This window comes from Alosa sapidissima, chromosome 21 (assembly GCF_018492685.1).
Source record: "Alosa sapidissima isolate fAloSap1 chromosome 21, fAloSap1.pri, whole genome shotgun sequence".
In the NCBI taxonomy this organism is placed as follows: Eukaryota; Metazoa; Chordata; class Actinopteri; order Clupeiformes; family Clupeidae; genus Alosa; species Alosa sapidissima.
The window spans coordinates 22,402,795-22,426,543 of NC_055977.1; the positions used below are offsets into that span (position 1 = coordinate 22,402,795).

General features: G+C 45.4%; 1 protein-coding gene across 4 annotated transcripts in view; it reads left to right on the forward strand.

The window, feature by feature from the left end:
- trps1 (trichorhinophalangeal syndrome I) overlaps nucleotides 1–8,659 on the forward strand; it is a 103,435-nt gene extending 94,776 nt beyond the window's left edge. For all 4 annotated transcript variants that reach the window (XM_042077329.1, XM_042077331.1, XM_042077332.1 and 1 more), the window contains exon 7: nucleotides 3,815–8,659. In XM_042077329.1, the coding sequence (XP_041933263.1) occupies nucleotides 3,815–5,194 (1,380 nt within the window). In that variant the 3' untranslated portion in view covers nucleotides 5,195–8,659. The remainder of the gene's footprint in view (nucleotides 1–3,814) is intronic.
- Nucleotides 8,660–23,749: the final 15,090 nt, after the last annotated feature.

Below are 23,749 nucleotides of genomic sequence, written 5' to 3' on the forward strand. Positions count from 1 at the left end.
ATCTCTTGATACGCCTTATTAGTAATCACTGATCACACTGAGATTAAGGTATGAATGTGATGTTGTATGTAAAAATAGATGATCTGAAAAGGATTTGCATAGATATGGAAAAGGTTAACATATGGAAAAGGTTAACATTTCTGATGGTAGATACTATGGAGGCCCATGTATTGAAATTAAATGAAAATAAAAAAAATATATTGAATGAAGCGCCGGTTTCAATGAAACGTTCTCTGTTGCAAACATGGTTAATAAGGTATCGCCACTGGTGGAGGGCATGTTATCATCGTTAATTTTCTTTTCGGCTGCAGTGAAGAGGGAGGAGTGGGGTGTCAGTGGCGTTATGTGGTTACCTCGCTAGATGAAGACGCAAACACCAGCTGTGGTGACCAGGTCACGTAGCGCGTGGAAAATGTCATGTCCTTTTCTGAGTGATTTCTGCCGTGCCGGAAAAAAAAGTGCTTCAGATTTGCTGCACACGGTGTACCTGTAGGTGTGCGAGGTGGCAATTGCAATCAGTGTCACACATAGTACGAGTTGAATTTCGAAGTGTCTAATCGTTGCAGGAAGAATTATGAAGCGTGCTCCTCATTTGCTACAATACAGAATCACATTAACAAATGATTGTGTACCCCGTAATGGTAATATGCCATCTATATGCTGTGTCACTGCCGTTTTAAAATAAATGATTTCTTCTAACCATCTGCTTGGCTCATCTGCTGTAGCAAATGTCATAATATTGTGTCTTGCCTTCCTCTTTGTAAAAAAAAAGTCCTTGCTTTGTCAACCCCTATCCTGGCCTGACTTTACGATTTTACTTTGTGAAAGCTCTTCCGTCGTTGTAACTTGGAGGCCACCCATTTAAATCATTTAACAAAGGCGAGCGGCAGCACTCTCACAGAAACAGCTGAGATTTCTATGGTTACAGAGATTTTCAATTCTTAAGGAGAGGAGAGAAAGGGAACGGCACACAAAATGTGTGTATGTGTGTGTGTGTGTGTGTGTGTGTGTGTGTGTGTGTGTGTGTGTGTGTGTGTGAGTGTGTGTGTGTGTGCTGCTAGTGTGCTCGATGTCCATGACTGTGTTTTATCTGAAAGGGACACTATCCAAAAATGACGGATGGGGGAGTGGGAAAGAGAATGGAGGGGGAGAGAGAGAGACAAAGAGAAATTAGATAGCAAAAAAAGAGAGAAGTGAGAGATGACGCAAGGGTAAAAAAGAGATGAGAAAGAGGGGAAGCACTGTCCATACTGGCTGTGCCTTCCGAGCAGAGGTCTGAACTGGCCCAACAGCAGAGGGCACTCTTTCTGTTTGTCAGATTTTCCAGTCATCTCTGTCTTTCGTTCTCTCTCTGTCTCTGTCTCTCTCTCTTTCTCTCTCACACTCTCTCTCTCTCTCCTCTCATGTAAACTGTCCTGATGCCTCCCCGCCACAGACGAGTCATTTCTCTCCACATTCATCTCCCACCTCGGCTAAACCGAAAGGCAGCTGTGCACAGATTTGTTTAAGTGATACCACTCCCGTTTCTTAACAAAGCAAACATTTGTCAAAAAATACACCTCCCTCGCACTTCTTTTCTTTTTTTTTTCATCCCTCCTCTCCTCCTCCACTCCTCCGCCTGCTTTCCTTCAGCACGAGTCAGTGTGAGGCCAGACTCTCTGCTTGATGGGCTTCTGGTCGTCTTTTCGGAATAAATCACACTCTCCATCTGGGCCAGATGAGGAGAGTTAGTAACCAGAGGAAGATCTGCACCCTCCAAATCCTCTTACACAAGTTCACCTGTACTGTGGTTAGGACCTCCCCCACCTTCCTGCCCCCAGTCACCCCCTCCTCCTCCTCCTCTCTCCTCTCCTCTTCTCCTCTCCTCCTCTCCCTTCTCCTTTCCTCTCCTCTCCACTGCTCTCCTCTCCAGTTCTCTGAAATGATTGGTTTTTCTTTCGCCTGGGAACCTGTCGACAGATTCCTGTGCGCACAAAAGGAGACTGGCCGCGCCGTGTGGGATTGATTCCGCTGGGACTCTGCTCCCCTCAAAGTCAAGGAGGGAGAGGGGGGGGGGCAATCTGATCCCATTAAACCACCCCCCACCCCTCTTTCTCCCCACCTGCCCCTCTTGCAACCTCCTGCACCCCCCCATCTCTTTCCCCCTCTGCTTCCCGGTGTCATATGCACATTGAACGTTAAGGTGCAGGCTGTCCAATGGGAGTGAGAGAGAAAAAGCACAGGAGCGAAATGAATCAAAGAAAAGAAAATGGCTTCACCCTCATAACCCTTCTGGCCATCTTCCCTCCCTCCTCTCTACTTCTTTCCCGATCTCCCCCCTCCCAACGGATAGGAACAGAACAATGTGTAGATATCTCCCGTTGTACCTGACCAGTGTACATAAGTCCTGTATGGCTGCAATGTTGTACAGAGGGAGTTGGATAGAGACAGAGAGACAAAAGAACGCCAGAAGAAGTAGAAGCCAACGCGTGATGAATGAGGCGGCAAGATCCTCCTCACCTTATGCATCTCCGAGGTCTCCTCACGGGAGACACATGTGCTTTTCCCGTAGTTTACTCCTCCTCATCCTCCTACTCCTCCTCATCTGGTCTTCCTCCGCCGTGAGTGCACCACCCCCCCCCCCCCCCCGGCTGCAGATGAGCTAATGTTTTCAGGTCCAGCAACATGAGCCCACGAGAGAGACGGCCCCCTATCAGGCCCCCTCATCTGACACCCCCCCCCCCCCCACCCCACCCCACCCCCCCGCAGTCAAAGCTGGGCGGTGCACGAGAGAGCCAAAATTCTTCAAAAGATCCATCTGCTGCGCCCCGGTCCAGGCAGAATGGAACATCCCTCAGCGCCGCGTCTCCTCAACAACACAATTTCCCCTGAACGGCGAGGAGCCTTCTGACAGCAATTGATATAGAGAGCCAGGCAAAGTGCCGTCCGGCAGGGGAGTTTATGTGCTCTGTTTATTTGCTATGAGTGGAAGAGGGAAAAAAACAACAGAACATGAAAAAGAAGGAGCAAAACTAGCTCAATATCTTCCTCCCTTTCCATCTCTTTCTTTCTCTCTCTCTCCCCCTCTTTCCTTCTCTCTGTCTCTCTCTCTCTCTCTATCTCTCTCTGATCTTTTCTTGCCCTGTTCAGCCTGCCCAAGCCAGTCCAACCCCAGCCGTGTAATTAATTGAGTTTTGATGACTGATTACGAAGCTAACCAACTGCTAATTAAAGCTGATCAGCCAGTCCTGAAAGAGGAGTGCGAGTAACTGGGCTAGCATTGTTCCACCTGCAGTCTGCGCCGCTGCACCACGAGGGGCCTCGGGTCTTTGGGTCCTCCCATCCCATCGCCTCTGTGGGTGTCATTAGAGTCTGTGCCTGTGGGGGGGGTGAGAGGGAGGAGATGCATGTGGAGGTGGGCAGGTGGTGTTGGCGAGCCCAGGGCCCGCTGACCGGCTCGGCCCAGCCTGCTGCTTTACTTACCACCCGCCGAGCTCTAATGGGAAATCAGCAAGCCACTGAAGCCTGCCGCAGCGGGACAGATTTGGACTCGAGTCCAAATGCTCGGGCCTCACCTGTCTGGTCAGCTGTGACCGCAGTTGGACCTGTGAAAGGGGCAAAAGTGCAGACTGACTTTATAAAACACACACACACACACACACACACACACACACACACACACACACACACACACACACATAGTTCACAAACCTGCCACAGGCATAACTATGATTAAAATGACAAAGATGATGTTAACACAATCATGAATAATGTAACTAATAATTATTTTCTCATTTTTGTATCCTAACTCTCTTCTCTCCTCTCTTGTTCACAGACTCCCAGGCCCCTGAACATCATCAAGCAGAACAACGGCGAGCAGATCATCCGCCGGCGCACGCGGAAGCGCTTGAATCCCGACACGCTCCCGTCTGAGTCGGTGGGTCCCAAGCAGCAGCGCGGCGGGATCAACAGCGAGGAGCGTCTCAACGGCAGCCCCCTGGAGCGCCGGCCGGACGACTCGCAGACCCCTTCGGGCCCGGACACCCCCGTCGCCCCGCTGCGCTCCGACATCCCGCACGGCCCGCTGAGCAAGTACGAGGGCTACGGGTCCCCTGCCGCGGCGGGCGCCAAGGGCCACCCCAGCCCGCGCTCCACCCACGCCTTCCTGGTCAACCAGACGCTGGAGATCCAGAAGCGCATGCCCCCGCTGCACCTCCACAAGAGCCCGCCGGACGCCGGGGGGCCGCTGGGAGCCGAGGGCAACAACGGCCTCGCTGCCCCCGGCTCGGACGGCGGCGGCGGCGGCAAGGGTGGCTCAGAGCGCGGCAGCCCCATCGAGAAGTACATGCGGCCGTCCAAGCAGGCCAGCTACTCTCCGCCGGGGAGCCCCATCGAGAAGTACCAGTACCCCTTCTTCAGCCTGCCCTTCCTCCACAGCGACCTGCAGAGCGAGACCGACTGGCTGCGCTTCTGGACTAAGTACAAGATGTCCGTGCCGGGCAACCCGCACTACCTGGGCCCCGTGCCCGGCCTGCCCAATCCGTGCCAAAGCTTTGTGCCTTACGCCCCCTTCGGGCTCCAGCCTCACTTTCCACCCCCGCCACCTCCGTCCTCCGTCGGTCCAGAAAGCGACGCCCCACTCGACCTGGCCATCAAACATTCCAAGCCCAGCCCCTCGGTGACGCCAAACGGCGCCGGCTCAGGTGGCGCCATCCCCCTCGGGCTTGCGACGCCGCCCGCCATCGTCATAGAGAGGAGCAACTCGGAAAAGCGCTCCTCGCCTGCCGCAGCGGCGATCGAGAAAGAGCGCGAGCAGCAGCAAAAACAGCAGCAGCTCAAACCAACATCGAACGACGTGGACGAGGGCTCCACGAGAGCCCGGTCACCGCAGCCGCAGCCGCAGCGCGCCAGACCCGAGACAGCGGAGCAAGGCACGCAGGACGAGCTGTCCAGCAAGTGCGTCCGCTGCGGCATCCTCTTCCTGGACGAGGTGATGTACGCGCTGCACATGAGCTGCCACGGCGACGGCGGGCCCTTCCAGTGCAGCATCTGCCTGCACGCCTGCGCCGACAAGTACGACTTCACCACACACATCCAGAGGGGCCTCCACCGGCCGGCCAGCGAGCCGCCCTCCTCCGCCTCCACCCCGACCCTGACCCCGACTCCGACCCCGACGCCGGCACCGGCCCCAGGCGACAGCCCCCCACAAGAGTGAGCCGTCAGACGTCTAGGACGTCCAGAACGACCCCGACGCCACAACGTGCAGCATGAACTGCAGGGGGCGCAGTGGAGACAGTGCTTCAACACAGAACGCATCCTCCCCTCACCCTAGACCCCCACCAATTCCTCCATCCTCAACTCCTCACACTTACCCCCCCCCCCCCCAATAATCACCTTCACTCACCTGACTTTAAAAAACATCATGAAGTGGAGGAGGAACCACAAATGTGCCATGACGGCTTGCGCTGCCAGTCTTATGCAGTGCCTCAGTCTTTCAAAATGGGAAAGAAGACATGAGAGTTCTAGACAGCTGTTGGGAGTTCATTTCAAGCTGAAAACTAATGAACAACAAAAAGCTATTTGCAATTTCCACATTTTTACGAAGATACAAATGCTTTTTAATGACAATGGTACAAGCAGTTTTGTTTTCCCACCTCAGTTTCTGAGACTTGTCGAGCAGTCCAGCAAGTAAGGTACATGAGCAGATTTATTTTTAATGGTTTGACCTTTTTTTTGCTGTTTTTATTTTATTTGACTTTATTTTGTTTTATTTTATTTTATTTTGTACTCCCTTGCCTTTCTCCCGTGGGAGAAGTGGCTTATCAAAATGTTCTCGTACCTCCAGTGACACCAGGATGATGGGCCTCATGTTTGGGGTCAAAGGGTTGAGACAGGTGTTCGGAAAAGCCACGGAAGAAGTGACAGTGTCCTCAGCAAAATTCAGACTAACAAAGACGTCCTCAGGGAACGTGCACGGCTGATCTAGAGACCTTAAGTAGTTTTAGACGTACTTGTCGCCAGTTAACATTGTACTAAGTGTCCTATGTTGTATCAAACAATGTTCATTTTTAGAGATGCATTTCTTTTTTTTGTGGGGAGGGGGGTTGTTTTGGGTTGGTGTTTGTTTTTGTTTTTCCCACAGATATATCCGTCAACACTTTAAGCTGCTGCCTTAGTTGCTGGGATGCAAAACTGATATCACTAGACATTTGGGAAGGAATACAAAGAAGAAGAAAACAATATATTTTCTAAGATGTTAATAAGAATAATCATTATATCAGTGCCTGATATATTGTACAAAGTATTTTCTACCTGGTATGTTGATATGCAGCAATGAACTTGCAAACTTGCATTGGAGTAAAGAGCCCATGAGCTAGGCTCTGACAAACTGTTTACATTTGCAAATGTAGCAAACTTGGTAATGAAGCAAACACCTGCTATTGTTACATTTTTTTTTCATTGATTTTATTTTTAATATTTTTTATCTCTCACAAGAACAAAAAATGCTATTAAGAATAGAATGCCTTTTTTTACAAAGGCAGGAGCTTCAAGGAACAGAAGGACATGGTTATTTTGTAGCGTATATGTATCCGTGCACACACGCCACATCACGCATCTGTCCATTCCAAGCATAGTCTGTCTTTATTCTTTATCTTACCTGGCACGCACACATACTGTACACGCACACACGCACACACGCACACACACACGCACACACACGTACACCGCAGTGCTTTGTAGTTTCAGAGCAACTCTCATGGCGGTGGGCTTCAGCCTTTCTCACACTCTGACGCTGAACAAAGAAAATACTCAAGAGCCTGACCAGTCTTTGGCATCCGTTTCATTAAGTGAATAGGATCTCTACAACGTTTTTAATACTTCCTTATTTGGTCGTCCAGGCATTTCAGCCACCACAACATTCACCAGTATCTCTCTTTATGTTGTTTTTTCTTTTATTTCTTTTAGTGTGTCAGTTTTGCATTTTTAAGACAAAATATTGAGAGAACCATGGACTAATTCTTGCATAGTTCCATCTGCGTCCCGACACAGTAGAGTATTGTAAACAGTCATGACGTGCAGGTGTTCTGCAGGTGCCTTTCGTTGGAACAGTGGCAGTTGTGTAAACACTCCCGAGTTTGCAAATCCATGCATTATGTTGCAGGGCTGAGTCTTTAGAGAGCAGCAACATGGAGGCAAAAGGACTCACGACTGCGGTCACATGTGTGGAAGTTCCTAAAGTTGAACTGCACCACTAGCGTACTCTCATCGACTTTCATGTGGAGGACCTAGAAGTGAATAAACAAATAAGTGAAGGTGCAAGGCACCTCCACAGCTGGTGGTCCAGTTTTAACTTAAGCCATGGCAAGACTCACACTCGACTGGCTCCGTCGGTGCCTTGACACCACCCGATTGCTTTCTTATTAGACTCACACAGTGTCCTTCGTGAGATTCACATCAGCTTAATCGCCCGTGCTCCCTCTGACTACAGATATTACAGATCCTTACCAAGCAGATGCCCCCTCATCAGCAATATCAGATCCACTGGACTGGAGCTGAATCAGAAGGCCTAGGCTGTAATCATCTTCAAAAGCATCCGGCGATGCTCAGCAGAAGCAAAAACCTCTGGTGTTTTTTACTTAATCGCTATTACACACGCCCCCCCCCCCCCCCGTACATGCTTTGCTAGCTTGGAAATGTCTTTACTCTCTGCTAGTCTGGCTTTATCCTGTCGTGGAGTGCTGCACTCCGGCCCACGGTATATATTTATATGAAGTGGAGAGAGAGAGACTTGGAGGATGTATGAGAGAGAAGGGGAGAAAGGATGAGAGAGGAGGATGGTGGTATTATGTATGTGTTGGTAGTGTGTTGTTTTTGAATTACTGAGAGGTGTCAGATACTCAGTATAGCCTTACGATGCTGCTTTACTGCAAATGCCTCTTGGGAAATAAATGAGTAAAAAAAGAATACATTTAAATAATAAAGCTTTTTTTTTTTTTCACAGGAGCATTTATACAGTAGGTTATTGAATAACATAAGGAACTCTTGCCTTTTTTAAAAAAATGTTTATTTGTTTGAGATGTCATAGTTTATTTTGCTCTTGTTTTTATTTCTTGTTTTCTGATTATTTTTTTTAATGGAGTATGGATGTTTTTAAGTTGAAATATGTTAACGCTTGCACTTCAGTTATCCAGTTTATTGCCAAGGAAGAATGATGAAATGTAATTAGCATGCTGCATACAGGTACTGCATCTTAATCAATTGACTTTTTTTTTGTAAGTGACCATACATATTTTATAAGGGCCTTATGTAAGGCTGCAGGGAGAGAGAAATACATAGGAGGGGGGGCTGTGGGATGGGAGGCTACGAAGCCAGCTAGGACATGGTCATGGCAGAAGGCAAAAAATGTAAATGTTTTTAACCATATTTTTTTTTTTTAGATTGTTATTGTTTTTACTTTTACAGCATTTAAAGTGCATAGATGATGGTTTAGAATTGTTTTTTGTTTTGTTTTTGTTTTTGTTTATTTTTTGATTTTCAGCAGCCACCTTAACGTTTTTGTGTTGTAGTTTTTACAAGCAAACAACAAAAAAAATCAACAAAGATGGCAAAGATGTCTGTTACATCTAAACTTGAATAATAATGATGATAATAATAATTAATAAAGTAATAACAAAACATGTCAGATGGTGTGATGGTCATCATTTTTCTTCCACAACACAATGACTAGTCTTTCAAGTGCTGAGAGCTGTCAATAACCTAACTTCTATAATTTGTGTAATACCCCTTGACAAATGGTGACAAATTGTTTGGACCAGACAAGCCACACTTAACTGGACCTATGAGCACACCATGACCTTCATGTGCAGAAAGGCCCATTTTTTCTTCAGTCAGTCTTTCACCCATCGATTGCTCTTTTCCATTACAGAGATGTAGGTAAACCTCTAAGCTCTCGGCAGAATATTATGTAACTCAAGGTATTTGTGGGCTTGTGCTCGGCACAGAAGGGCCAATGAGATGATGGAACCTTTAAATGAAGAGCCTTGACCCCTCTGGCCGTCGCATGTGGATGCTCCATTGATTGACATCCCGTCTTTTGACTTGCGGTCAATATACAGTTTGCGAAGCGCTCGGCTGGAATGCTGCTGTCTGACATGTCTTTTAGCAACAGCAGCACCAGCGTCAGACATTGACGACCACAAGATAAGACATTGCTGCTAACTTAAAAACTCACATCTAAAACTGCTGAGTCATCTGAGACGCATCGACTGTACGCCATTCAGCCCTCTGTGTTAAAAGTTCAAAGTCTTTGCAAACTTTATTTAACACGTTTTTTTACATGCTTACCTAAAATAATTCCTGCAACATAAAATCACTATGAAAGAAAATTCTGTGATTTAGAGAAGGTGATGCAATCTCATGAAACCTGGGATATTTACAAACATGAGTGTGACTAGAATGTGTTTTGATGAAGATTCTAAATATCTCCTTTGAAGTGGCACTCTTGAATAATGAAGTATACTATGGGTTGTACATGTTTGAAAATCCTATTATATTGAATTATTTTACATTTACCAACAATCCTGGACACATTTTAGAACATGAACTTGCCAGTAGTACATAACTGATACATCTATCAGCTCATTAGGTCTGTCACAAAATGAATCATTTACAAGCCGGTATCCACCATTTTCTTTTTAGATAGATATATAGATAGATACTATAATTGATAATTTATCATTGAGGGAAATTCTTTCTTGGCATTTTAGCCATTAGTGAACACACACACACACACACACACACACACACACACACACATACAAAACCCAGAGCAGTGGACTGCCCACAAGGAGTTGAGGGTTAGGTGCATTGTTCAAGGGCACCACAGCCCTGCATGTGGACATGGGGAGAGTGACGCTAAACAGCCTCCCATGTTCCTACTGTACCAGTCAGGGATAAAACCGGCCACCCTACTGTCACAACTAAGCTTCCCAACCAGTAGGTCATGGCTGCCTGCCCAATGCCTCTGCTGCCTGCCCAGCTGCCTTTCTCCTTCAACGGCAAATTTATTTGTGGTGGATCTGAACATCCTGACTGGCCAGAACTTACCCTTATTTACATGCAAAAATACACACGCAGAATTCAAATAGCCTATTTTCATATACAGGAATGTAACATTTTGGACATTTAAAAACAAATGCATTTCCAGTACTGTACATTGTATTGTACTTAACTGCAGAAATAAGGTATTTTGATCAATCAGACACATTAACAGCTTAGCCTAACGTGCATTTGCAGCAATTGCCCTATAATCCCTGTGGTTAAGCATAGGTTTTAGTTTTATAGCAATGTTTTGAATGCCGAGATCTTCCAGTATATGTATGCTAAATGGTCTATGCTTACACAAACCTTTTATCATTTTTGCAGCAGTACAGCATTCAGCAACTCCGCAGATGAGACTGGGCTGTTTCTTCAAAGGTGCCATGTGTAAGAATTGAGGTAAAAATATCCAAAAAATGAGCTACACGCATCAATAGAATGAGAAGAAATAAGGGCGATGATGTCATTAAAAAAATGACAAGGTATAGTGCTGCAGAGATATCAACCTGAATTAGCATGCTAAATTACTAGCCACAGCCCGACAGGTGTCATAATTCCAGTTTCGGCCATGGGAGGCGGTATGCGGGCAACATAACCGCCAGCCAAAATGCAATACACGTGTCTTGGTTATTACTCTAGGGTAGACCAACTCGCTTTCTGGAGGTTTACTACCCCAATCTTTTATGGAATGTGGAGTATGAATTGATTTTTGGCGGACATTACACATGGCACCTTTAAGAATCCTGGATGAGTTGAAAAATAGGAAAACATATTCTATACAAGTACTTTTCATGATGATACAACATGTCCATGTAGAATTTCACTCTATACTGTATGGGCTAATATATCTGCTTGTTTGCTTGTGCTTGTTGTAGACCTTATCGGTCAGCAAGCAGTCGTGTTTCAGTTTATTCACTTATCTCAGCAACCACCAAGATTGATCATAAAAAGAAAGCACTACATTAAATTTATATGGTTACTGTATGTACTCAAACTGAAAGGTTCCCCATGCTTTCTGGAGCCTTTCTTTTGACTGCTAGCTCATTGCCGTTCTCCCATTGTTTTCAAAGGGACACTAGTGAGACTGTTAGGCCTCTGGCCATTCTGCTAGTCTCCAGCAGAAAGCATGTCTCCATCTCTCTCACAGTAACTCCTGTCGAGGCGCTTTGGACTTGCATAGTTGCAGTCAGTCCAGACTAGAGTGCTGCTGTGGTGTCCCACTGTGTCTCTGCCGGAACTGCAGATGGAGTCGGACCTCTGTAGGCAGTCTTTGAAGCGGATGAATGATGCTCTCTCTCTGTCTCTCTCTCTCTCATGTGCACACACACACTAACTGACAAAGTTTCTCACTTACTTATTCACTCGCCTCTGGCCAGTCTCCCCCCCCCCCCCCCCCGCACAGCAGCACACTCTTGGTTTGGCAGGGTCTACTGTCATCCAGCTTGGGTCCAGGAGTGGTCTGCCCGTGGCCATCAGAGACCTGGGGGACACGGGGAGGCCTGCTTTGATCATCTCAAGGCAGCGGGTGGATTGGTGTGTGCTGGCGGCCAGCTCCGGGACTGCCGGCAGTCAAGTAAACAACAACACAGTGTTGTTATGAGCGGAGAGGAGGTGGAAGCGCTCGAGCCGGCGCGTGTGTGTGTGGGGGGCGAGCATTATGAAAATACTCCCACCATGACTCAATAAATCATGAAAGCTGCCGGGCTGTGAATTTCAATGCACCGGTGCCTGTTGCTCCGGATGGGCCCAGGTAGAGACCGGACATACAGGCGCTCCTGTCACACTCCTGTCCGGTATGTTATGTGACAATGTTGTGGTAACAGAGCAAGGGAAGCTCCCAAACATTTTATCTACATTTGTTTTCGAGGGATTTGGGAGGCGCAGACATGTGTGCCAATGTAGACAGGATATGGCCCATGGATTGTGGTATCACTATCTTATATATATATTTGTTATAAATATATATTTGTTCAAAGTAGAGCACCTGAATGATTTCCACTCATCAGTGTGTGCACTTCCTAGGTGTTGACCTCATGGCCTCGGTGTGGTGTTAGCACCTGGCTACACTAGTCTGGCCTCAGAGCCCTAGTGCAGATGCTCAGCTGTGAACAAGCAGCGCGTGCCTAAATGAGCAGCCAGCAGGTCCCACTCAGGGCTCAGGGAAGAGCAGCTCAGGCAGCAGGGGGGGTTGAATGTCTAATGGTCGCTCAGAGCGATCGCACGCTCCAAAGGTCCTGAGTAAAAAAACAATTAAAAAAAAAAACAGCAGACTGCTCAGGTGGGAAAGGTTACTGTAGCCTCTAGGGATGAGGATGTCAGGTGCCGTCCTCGAAGGCCTCAGTGTCGCCTGACCGACGGCCGTGGGGGAGGGCAACAGACTGTGACACACTTTTGAAGGTCACATGGAGGTTTCCTCACTGTGTAAACAAAGTCACTTAAAATCAGACCATGAACTCACACATAAAGCTGTTTATATTCACGTTTAAAAAAAACCCACACAGCTTCTGTCTAGCTACTGAACCCGTGACCTACAGTTTTGTACCATACGCACTAGTTATATTGCATGTCATTTTCATAGACAGACTTACTGTATAGATTATATAAGCTTTACACAAGTAATAGAGTTCATACAGTGTCAGACTTTTTGCTACGCTTGTCCTTAGAGTGTCTTAAAAATCATACACATTCCTCGTTAAGGGGTCTGGATTCTGTTCCAGACGGCGAACGGGTCTGAGAAATGCCTTGGTGCCGATCGTCACCACGGACTCGTTCATTATCAGCCGACCCCCATCTCCCCTCTCTCTCCCCCGCCGTCGCGACACAGATTTAGCGCCTTATCAGCTGGGTCTGGCCCTGGCATCATGGCAAATTTCGCAGATGACGGCCCAAGCCTGTCCCGCAGCACTCCGATGAACAGCCTCATTTCGGCACACCCCAACAAACCGCTCCTCCGGCGGCTTGCGGGGGCCCTAACACATATCAAATTAATCAACAAACCATTCACTTTTACAATTTGGGAGTTATCCGCGTGATTAAACTGGCCCCGTGTGGATGGCTGGCTTCGCTCCTCGCCTGTCACCCCCTCCAGCCCTGCAACCTCCCACCCCATCTGGAAGCAGGCTGTTGATTGGACGGCTTCCATTCACGGGCAAAAACCAAATTGTCATCGCCCCAGATACGGGACTGTGAAACAGACGGGGGCACGACCGTCCAGTAAGGGGGCCAGTGGGGCTTCCTGCTCTGTCTGTCTGTCTGTCTGTCTGTGTTTGACTTTAAATGTCTGCCCATGAAACTCCTGTCTGTCTATCCTCCTGTATGCTTTGTCTCTCTCTGCCTTTTTTTTACTCTGTTTGCCTGTCTTTCTGTCAATCAGCTTGGTCACCCATTCTTCTCTCTCTCTCATTCTCTTCTACTGCTTGTCTGTCTGTCTCTCTCTGCCTCTCGGTCTGTCTCTGTCTTTCAAACCCATCCCTAAAGCTTCCCCTCCCACCACCCTGTCTCGTCTTTTTATTAAAGATCCGTCCTTGATGAACCTCTCGATATTTATCATGCACAAGAGACGCACCCTTTGAATGTAAACCATATCCTGTCAAACAAGAGCGATGGCTCTGTATGAAAGCAATGATCCATCTCTGCAACCCCATGTCACATGCTGATCCTCTTAAGTGGGCTGTTTGCAGCTGGCTGAGTTTGCTTAGCAGGAGCTCAATAATCTTAAGCAGTGCTGCAGACAAGGAAACTCTTTACTATATTAAATTAACTTTATTATTCATTAATATATTTTATGATACAATGCATTGCAGACAAAGGTAGGGGTAGGCAACCTGTTTTGTGTCAATTCAGAAAAAAAAAATCTAAATTGAGCCAGCTGGGAATTTTATTGCACAAATGATTTTGAAATGGCTCATGCTTTCATATGGTTACCACTATTGAACCTGCTTTATTACAGTGTTACAACAATAGCCACTGTAGCTTGTAATAGGCCTCTGTTTGCCAAATTTGCAAAGGTCTGACCCTAAAACAAGTGTTTCCTCTCAAATGCTAAGATCTCTCTCTCGCTCTCTCACTCACTCTCTCTCTCTTTTTCTCAGTTTCGCATAACTCCAACCATATGTTTGAGATATTGTGCATTCATATCTTATATGATTTAACAGGAAAATATCAGAGAATCATATATACCGCATATCATGAACTCATCTACAATACACAAAGGTAATCCAAGGTTATGTACAAAGGTGTTCCAGAAACAATCCAGAAAAATACTTCCATTTACAATAACATTTATTCATTTAGCAGATGCTTTTATTCAAAGTGCCTAACAACAATGAGGAATAACATTAGAGCTACATTGCAGGAGAACAATTAATACTCCAACAATAAATGCTACCAGAGAATGAGAGTGCAGCAGTTTGAGTCTAAAGTGTGCTAAAAGTGTAGTCAAAGGATATAGTGGTAGAGGAAGTAGAAGGATAGTAGAAGGGAAGTGCATGGTAAGTGCATGTTGGGAGGGTTGAGTTGTTAGGAGTGAGGAGAGGAGGACCTTCAAGTGATTCTTGAAGATAGAGAGGGACACCTCTGTAGAGGTACAGTCTGATTTGTACTTATATTGAGTAGTGCAAAGCGGTAACATGGTCAGATAAGTTTAGCTGGTCATCAATCATGACACCCAAGTTTCTTATCACTTTTGGTAGGAGCAGGAGAGAAGAATCAATTTTGATGTTTGATGTTGTGATGGTCTTAGAAAGGTTTAGTTGGGGGTGGTGTTCCTTCATCCAAGTGGATATGTTTGATAGACAATCCAAAATCTGCACTGAGACCTGGAAATCTGCACCAGGCAGAATGGACAGATATAGTTGGGTATCATCTACGTAGCAATGATATGAGAAGCCACGTGAGCAGATAATCAAGCTTAGCGCGGTGGTGTATATGGCAAAGAAAGGGCCCCAGCATCAAGCCTCCAAGCCATAGGGCACCTCTCTAACGGGGCGGTGAGATGTGGATGTTTGTCCCAGTAATGACACATTGAATGATCGGCCATTGAGATAAGTGCGAAGTGTGCTTTGCCTGTAATGCGCATATTTCCAAGTATGGATAGTAGGATGATGGTTGTTGTCAGAAACAGCTGATAAGTTGAGCAAGATAAGTACCGAGGACCGAGCGCCTGCTCTGGCTGATTTGAAGGTTTCTGTCACAGACAACAGAGCCAGTTCGGTGAAGTGGCCACTTTTAAAGCAGGACTGATTAGGCTAAAGGAGGTCGGTCGGTGAGAGACATTCTGTGACTTGTTTGGAAACCACCCTTTCGATAGCACTAGAAAGACCGGCCAATAGTTCTCTACTTGAGTGGAAGCAAGGGAAAGGTTTATAAGCAGTGCTGTTACTTGAGCCAGTGTGGATGCAGTTGGAAATGTACAAGAAGCCAGTGATCCATTAATCACATGTGTGACTGCTGGCGAGATCATAGGAGATACTGTATAGCTTGGAGGAGGTTGGTTGGAATTGGGACCAGTGGGCATGTAGAAGGACAGTTACATGTGTAAACTAAATCCTGACTCCTGGGTTCGTCTACAGGTGGATTCCTCACTTTATAGACACAAGAAAGAGATGGATATGCTCAAGAACAGTTCCGTTTAATTCCGACTCAGCTTTTACACGTGTCTCCAACCACACAGCCTGTCACTTCCTAGTTCCCTCACGTGCTGTAAACATTTAATAACAGACATGAACTTCCCCATTTACTAACATTATAAAATCCTTATATTTTCTAAATTATTACTTAAGATATTAATTCTTTATTCATATTCAGGAATTGTAGTAATTACTCAAGCTTACACATGTTAGGACACCTCACTCTCAATGAGAGGGGTGAATGAAGGAAATGATGGGCCATAAACCAAGAGAGACTGAGGATACGCAGTAGCACTGCTGCATTCTGGATCTCTTGTTGTGCCCTTAGCAGGGGCAGACTGAGAGGGACATGTAGTAGGACCGCTACATATTTGAGACTTAGTTGCACCCACCTTAGGAGACAGATTGCTGTCAGCTGTGAGGTGGGTTGCTGGAGGAGGAGGTTGAGGGTCGAGTAAAGTTTTGAAAGTGGAAAATTGTCTCTGGTTGTCAGCAGCACTGTGGATCTTATCATTATAAAAAGCCTTCTGTGCACTAGTGATGCTGGATGAGAAGGACTGGTAGCTCGTGAGGTCGGTAGGTGCTTTAGTTTTGTGCCATTTCCTCCCAGCACCTCTGAGGTCAATGTGCAGCACTCCCAGGGTATCATTCAGCCATGGATGAGACTGGTTAGGTCGAGCAGGTCAGGAGGACACAGGCTATCCACACAAGAGCTTACATGTAGTATAGAGCAGAGTGACTCTGTGGCATTATTAACCTCTAGACAGAGTGTGCTGACAGGTGGACACAGAGAGGAGGAATGGATGCAGGTTGTGGTGCAAGGAGATCATGGGCAGAGGAACAGAGGCTTGTTCAGAGAGCCACATGTTGAGTCAAATTAAATCATGGTCAGACAGGTGCAGAGGAGTCACCGTTAGGGTGTCACAGTTTTGAGCGAGGATGAGATCACGCTCTTTGCCGGCTTTTGTGAGTCGTAGGATCTGTAAACTTGTTGTAGCTCGAAAGGTGCTTTTGAAGGCCCTCTGTGTAGCTCCGTCAATACTCATTCTCACACTTGCAGAACTCACTATTACATTGTGAACTGGACCAATAGAAAAAGGTTGTTACATGCCTATCACTCCTGCAAAGAGCCTGAGAACAATTCCAGTTTTGAGCAAATCAAGAGCATATGCTCGCTGTGAACAAGGCTTCACACCGTTTAATAAGCTAGCTATTAGTTGGTGTCATTTTGGGTCATTTGCTTGGGACCCTGCTCTTCATAAGACCTCCTTACAAGGATTCATCCATTTAAACGGATGAGCGAAAGTACGACAATTACCACAGCTTCAAGGGCACTCTTCTCCAGGTGATAAGAAAGAGGGGAAAACAATCTCCCAAACCTTAGGCTCTACTCTTTCCAGGTTGTACAAAAAAGCATATTTCATCCCCTCACCCACCCACACTCCTCTCGCTAATTCATTAAACACAATGGACAGATTCACAGAGAGCACTTTTATCAGTACAAGACGATTAGAAGTATAAAATGTGGGCCTTTATCACAGAAGCACTCAAGCGTTTCACTGACCCTTGTTTGGCGGTTCAGGAAGATGTTTAGCTTTTTCATTTTTCATTCAGAAGTTTTTCTCTTCATTTGAAGCCTTGGTCATGCAAAACTCAACTGCTATAAGGTCAGTTAAGCATTTGCACAGCTTTTTGACTCTTGCTCTCTTTCTCTCTCAAAAGATTATCGGACATTACCATTTGTGTGCCATTTTGTTATCTGCGAGGCTATTATTGTGTGGTTTATTTTTATCTGTTACGTGATAAGGTCTTTGTGGAAAGTTTTATAAATTAAAAAAGCGGAAAAGAAGCTACAGTTTTTGCCTTTTTAATTAGGTTCAGGTAAAGTTGTGAGTCATAAGATATGGTGATAAAATAAGTCATAAGATAAGTGCAAAAAATCTCCCCTTCCACATCTGGACCTTGGCCTCTGTTCTGAATGCCGGGGGCTAATTGATTGTACCATTTGGCTGCTGCAGGGAATTGGGAAAAATATCACAGATATTTCTGCTATCCATGACTGCTCATTAATTTGTTAATAAGTCTCTATCGGTCACGGCTATCTTGTTCTATTTCTCTGCCCTCAAGGCTACACATGAAGGCTACAAGATAGTCATTACAAGATTGTCCTCCATCAGTTCAGGTGTTTTTGAGTTTTAATCACATCAAAAACTGCATAAGAATAACTTGGTGGCACCATAAAAAACACTCCTATTTAATTTTACAATATTCCATAAATGCCAATCTAACAAAAAAGCGAACATTGTGAAAAAAGCTAGTCTCATATACTAAATATTGTATTCTTGTTTTCATTGGCCTTAAATAAAAACGATGCAGAATATATTCACTGAGTGAGTAACATTTCCATCCTTGATGCCAGTAAAAATTCATTTAATCAGTTATAAAAACTATGAACCTCGTCTTGCGTCTTTTATGGAGTTGAAATCACCTGTCACAGGTGCACACTGTTTATAAATGCCTCATAAAATGTGGATTATGGAGAATGCTTTGAAGTGAGCCAGCATGAGACTACCTTCATGTGTGCAAGCACCAACCCTCGCTTTCAACGAGCATAGACTAATTATGAACTAATGGTTTAGAATGGCCTAAGTCCAGGCAGAGGGTCCCATGACTTGCCAGGACTTACCCCCAGGGTGGACCTCTCTGGGGCCTTCTTGGCTGCAGGTGCCATTGGTTGGCTGGTGGCTCATTGGAGGGGAAGGGCTGGCAAGGGAGCGATAGGCCCCTCTCATGGCCCCTCTAATGGGGGAGTCATAAGCGATGGCAAGGGGGGAGGTGGGGGTTGAGCTAGAGAGCACCTGCGGGAGTGCAGATACCCTGAGTCATCGCTGACTGCCTCAGCCTGTGGGACAGGATCAGCTCCGGCATGTAAAGCAGGCTAAAATCTAATGCATGAATGATTTATGACAGGCTTTTAAGGTAGGCTCTCTCTCTCTCTTTCTCCTGTTTCTCTTTCTTCAAATCTCTCTTTCTTTCACCCCAAGTAAAACATTCTCATACACTAGAATAGACCCATGGCAACAAGGTGGTTTATACTTTATGGAAAACTATGGCCAATTAACTATATGGTGACTCTTCATTGAACTTGCAATGTTCTAACAAGGCTCATTTTAGTTCTATGTCCAAAAACACATTCTCTTGCCATGGTCACTTACCAGTAAATAAACTCAAGAAACACTGTATACGAAACGATAAACAAAAGGCGTCATATTTATGCTGACACCATGCATTTGTCCACCATGCCCTTTGGTTGGAGTATGGGACTCTGTGTCACCTTGTGCTGACAGCCTCCATATTTCCATTTCGGGGCCAGGATGAGGTGACTCCTGGCGTGACCTCATTTTCCAATTCAGGAAGCCAGCAGGGACGGGCCGAGATTTCACAGGGCGAGGCAATGGAGTCTGTCCAGGGTTCATCTTCTCACCCTCCACCATTTCACACAGAGAGCGAGAGTGACCATAAATGTTCTCCTGAAAGAGGAGGCAGCTCAGTCTATGTCTTTCTGTTAATAACATCCCAATTTTGTGGAGCAAATGGTTTTATTTGATGATGATTATAATTATGAAGTCTGGAAGGCTTATACTTTTCTTGACCTCCAAGAAGGATGGGCTGATAGATACTCATCAGGATATCTCATGTGGAAATTCTTTCTCTGTATTTGACCAATCCATTTGTGAAGACACACACTAGCAGTTAGAACACAGTGAATAGTGAGCACACACAAACACCCACAGCAGTGGGCAGACATTGCTGTAGAGACTGGGGCACTGTTGGTGTCTTGCTCAAGGGCACCTCAACCATGGATGTAAACATGGGAGAGTGCTGTCTGATTCCCTAACAAGTAGGCTGCCCACTGACCTGTATATTAACGGTTGCCATAGATACTCCCCTAATATAATAATCTTAAAAATGCTTCAGGCTTTGTGGCAAGTTGTGCTTCATTTGTTCAATTTATTTTATGCCGCAGCCGGTTTTATAAGGATCTCACGAAATGAAGCAGCTTCCAGTTAACAGCTAATTTTCTTTCTCTCACCAGCAAGCCCCACAAGGCTCTCTCTCTCTCTCTCTCTCTCTCTCTTTCTCTCTCTCTCTCTGCGGACGATTGTGTGACAGCCCCAGTTCCTCTGGTGCTCTGCTGAGATAAATAATCTATCTATCATCAGCAGGAGCAGACCAATTAAAAAGGCGGGACAGCGGCACTATCCTTACATGACAGGGCATCTGATGTGTAAACAGGTCCCCGCATTTTCACCACTAAGCTGTCTCCCTCTCTTGTGCTATTATTTTAGGTATTAATGCACAAATTATGATATGATGAATGTTGTATTGCATAGTTATTGACCGTTTTGTTTGCACTAAGAGTTTATGTAGGCCTACATATAGAAATGTATATTGATATAGCTCACACATGCAAATGATGTAGAAACATGTATATGTATGGTCATCCCATATTAAACAGACAATTATGTGACAAAAAATGTCTACTTCAGAAAATACTCCTCTCAGAGAGAAAGAAAGAGAGAGACACAGAGAGAGAGAGTTTGTGTTTCACTTACTCTGTAGCTCTTTGTGTTAAATATGCCTCTGATAGACTCCAGCGTCCAATCATCCAGTGGTCAGTAGTTTCATCCATGCTGGCGCCCGTCTTCGACTTCAGCCCTGCACAGCAGCTGCTCCCGTGAACAATGGCGACAGGCCTGGTCTCACTACAGGACGTGCACCCTGCCATATGGCTCAAGCAAACAAGCTCTTTTGTTAACAGGTATAATTATACGGCTGGCCTGGCACAGAGGTGTACCCTGATACATTAACCCGAACGCGTGTTTGGGATTTCCATGGGTGTGTTTATTCGTGATCATGTTTTAATGGACACTAGTTAGTGGTAGTCTTTGCTGATTTTTCACACAGGATTTGAAACAGTGTTTCACAGTACGCTCAGGCAGGCAAACTCTGTTAAATCCACATTTGAGGAAGACATTTCAGAAATGGTTTATTCTGGGTGATGATTGTGTGTGCATAGTGGTGGAATTTAGTTGTATACCATTCCAGATCATACATTGTAGTATGACAGAGGTTAATTCCATAATTATGATAATGATTAGTAATGTCAATCATCTCTAAAAAGTTTGCATCTTACCCATTAAAGAAGCAGAAGTTTGAAAATGTTACATACACTTTTACATAAGGGTGATTTAGATATTTTACAGTTAACAACTTACTTGAAAACTATAATGTTCTTTAATTATATCTTTATATATAAACTTTAGAGTGTTGGAGAAATGATTTGCATGATTTTATTCTCTAGAGGAATGTCAGTAGGCAGCAATTTGCCACCATCTCCGGCTCTGCAGCAGAATAAGGACTTATTCAAGGGATCTAGAATGTTTTCTGTCAACAAAACATGTTGTGTAGCCAGCTGCTTTGGTATGATCAAGTTCAAGTTCATTATGATGCTATATGGTCATGTAAAGGACATGGACACACCAGCCATTGACACTAGCAGGCCAGGCTATACACAGTGGTTTGAGACAGACAATTCTGCAAAAATGTAAGGAAACTTTTACCAGGTCGCCAAACACAGAGGCAGTCTATCCGCATGCTCTTTGAAACAGTCCTTTTCAAATATTCTCTATGTTGATGTCTCTCTTAAAAAGTGCTAAGCAAGCGCCCTCTTACTTGGGAAAAAAAAAAGTTAAGCCCTAACAAATCTAGCAGGCGTTTATCCACAATATGTAACCTTCCACTCCCACACACACACACATACACACCACCACCCGCCGACTTGTGACGATTGGGGGTGTGAAATCTGGTCATGCACGCTCGCCTTGTCGACATGCACGCTCTAATCCCGCTCTACTTGTGCATATTTTTCATTGGTTGGCAGTAAATAGGCTGCGAGTAATTAGTGGCTCCTGCGCACTGAATGCCAGCATTAATTCCGAGCGGTATTAATGAGAGGTTATCATGGACAAAGTTTCAAAAATCCACAGCTCATTTATCTCGCTGGCATCTCCGCGGCTTGAGTAATGTCCAGTGTCACCAGCCTGGAACATAATTAAACACTTAACACAACTGCATATTTATTCGTTGCCTCCTCACAGCAAGATGACGGTTTGCCAGGAGCAATATAGACTCACTGTATATCACTGGGATGTAGTTTGGGGAAAATTTAGTAATGTCTTGGAGCACTGCCAGTGTATTCAAACGATTTTAGAAAAGGAAACATAATTTACATTTTTTGGTGACTTCTTAAAAACTTTTTTTTTTTTCTGGGTGTAATTAGTGATGTAATCAGAACTTTTTTTTCTTTGTTTTTCTTTATTCGCCCATTTTCGTCTTCAGAGATTTTCCAATTATTTATTTATTTCATTTATTTTATTTACTTTCTGTTTTTCAGTCATGAAACGTTAAACATTTATAAGGACATGCTCATGAAATTTAAGCAGGAACAAAATTAGCCGAGAAGCTGGGATTCTTCACAACAGATGAGCCAGCTGAAACGAGTGGGGAATTTGACTTGCTAAAAGAGAGTCTCTGTATCCGCCAAATCTAATTATCCCTCTAATCTGGGTGTTTTCACAGAAAGTTAAAGACAATGTCTGAGCTAAAACAACCAGTGTGTGTGGCTGTGACTCACACACACACACACACACACACACACACACAATACAACACTAGGCCATTCTTGTCAAATCTGCAGTCTTGTTCGAGTCTCCTCCTTGACACGGGTGAACTATTGCGCTCAGGACCTGCACTAGCTTCAGGGCTGTTCTGAACACTAACCAGTTTCAAGTATCTCTCACACTGTATTTTTAGGGGTGAGAGGCGACCGTAGCCCTGTAGCTTTTTCCATGACCAAAAATACACCAGTAGTTTTAACTGGAAGACAAAAATTATACAGCATTAGCACTGCAGTGAACCTCCCTCAAAGCATAATGAAATGCTCATGCAAATCCTTCTACTGCAGAGCACATAATGTGGACTAAGTACAAGGTGGTGGCGGTTTCTTTTGTCTATTCAAACACAGTGTGTGTCTTAACTCACTGCTATATTCAGTGGTCTAATATGTCTCAAACCAGGAGGCACCAGACATCCTAAAATCAAGAACGTGACAAGAGGAAGACTGATAGACAATGCAGCAGTGGAATAATGAAAGTTATTATATCAGAAAGTTTATATCAGAATGTCGAATGTCTCCAAGGCCCATCTTCAGCAGCAGCATGCACAGATCAACTGTTTTACTAAACAGGAAGCATACGTCCTCGACACAGAGCATGCAACTCATCAAGGCTCTGAGGGATGGCATAGGAATACCAACAGCTTGAAAGGCTTGACTGATGAATACGTGCATAGACATGCCTCACCACGGAAGTGGTGATCGAATATGAAGCACAGAGTCAAAGTCATTGGCCGTGCTCTGCAAGCTCCCTAACACCAGTCTTCTTTAAAACTGTCTGGTCTGGTGTTCAACATTCTAGTCTTTTGATATAACATAGTTGCTTTATCTTCCCTGTGTACTTGTTTGCATTGGCTCTGATGTTTGGAAGCAGCACCAATGACAACAGCATTTGTTTTCCAGCTAAGCATCTCTGTTATTTTCCTTCACCTCTGCCCCACTGTGCATCCCTGTTAACCCCCACTGGCATAATTAATGATGCACTGCATCGAGCAACGACGTGCAACAGGCGCCACGGCCGGCTGACGATCTTGTCAAACGGCAGCGTGTTTAATGCACGGCAAACCGCTCACTGTTAAACACCGCTCTCTAGGTCAAGTGTGAAAGCGAAGACGTTCCGGCTGTAGCCGTGGCGAGCTTCACGCTGATCACTGCCGCCTCTCTCTCTTGCGCCCGCTTCAGCTCTCCAACGCTTGGCTCCGGGTCCCGCTCTGACAATGCGGGCACAGCGGGCGAGGGCTAATTGGCGCCACATGTCCGCTTTACAGCTGCCTAATTTACCTGCACAAAAAAAGGGGCAGAATGGTAA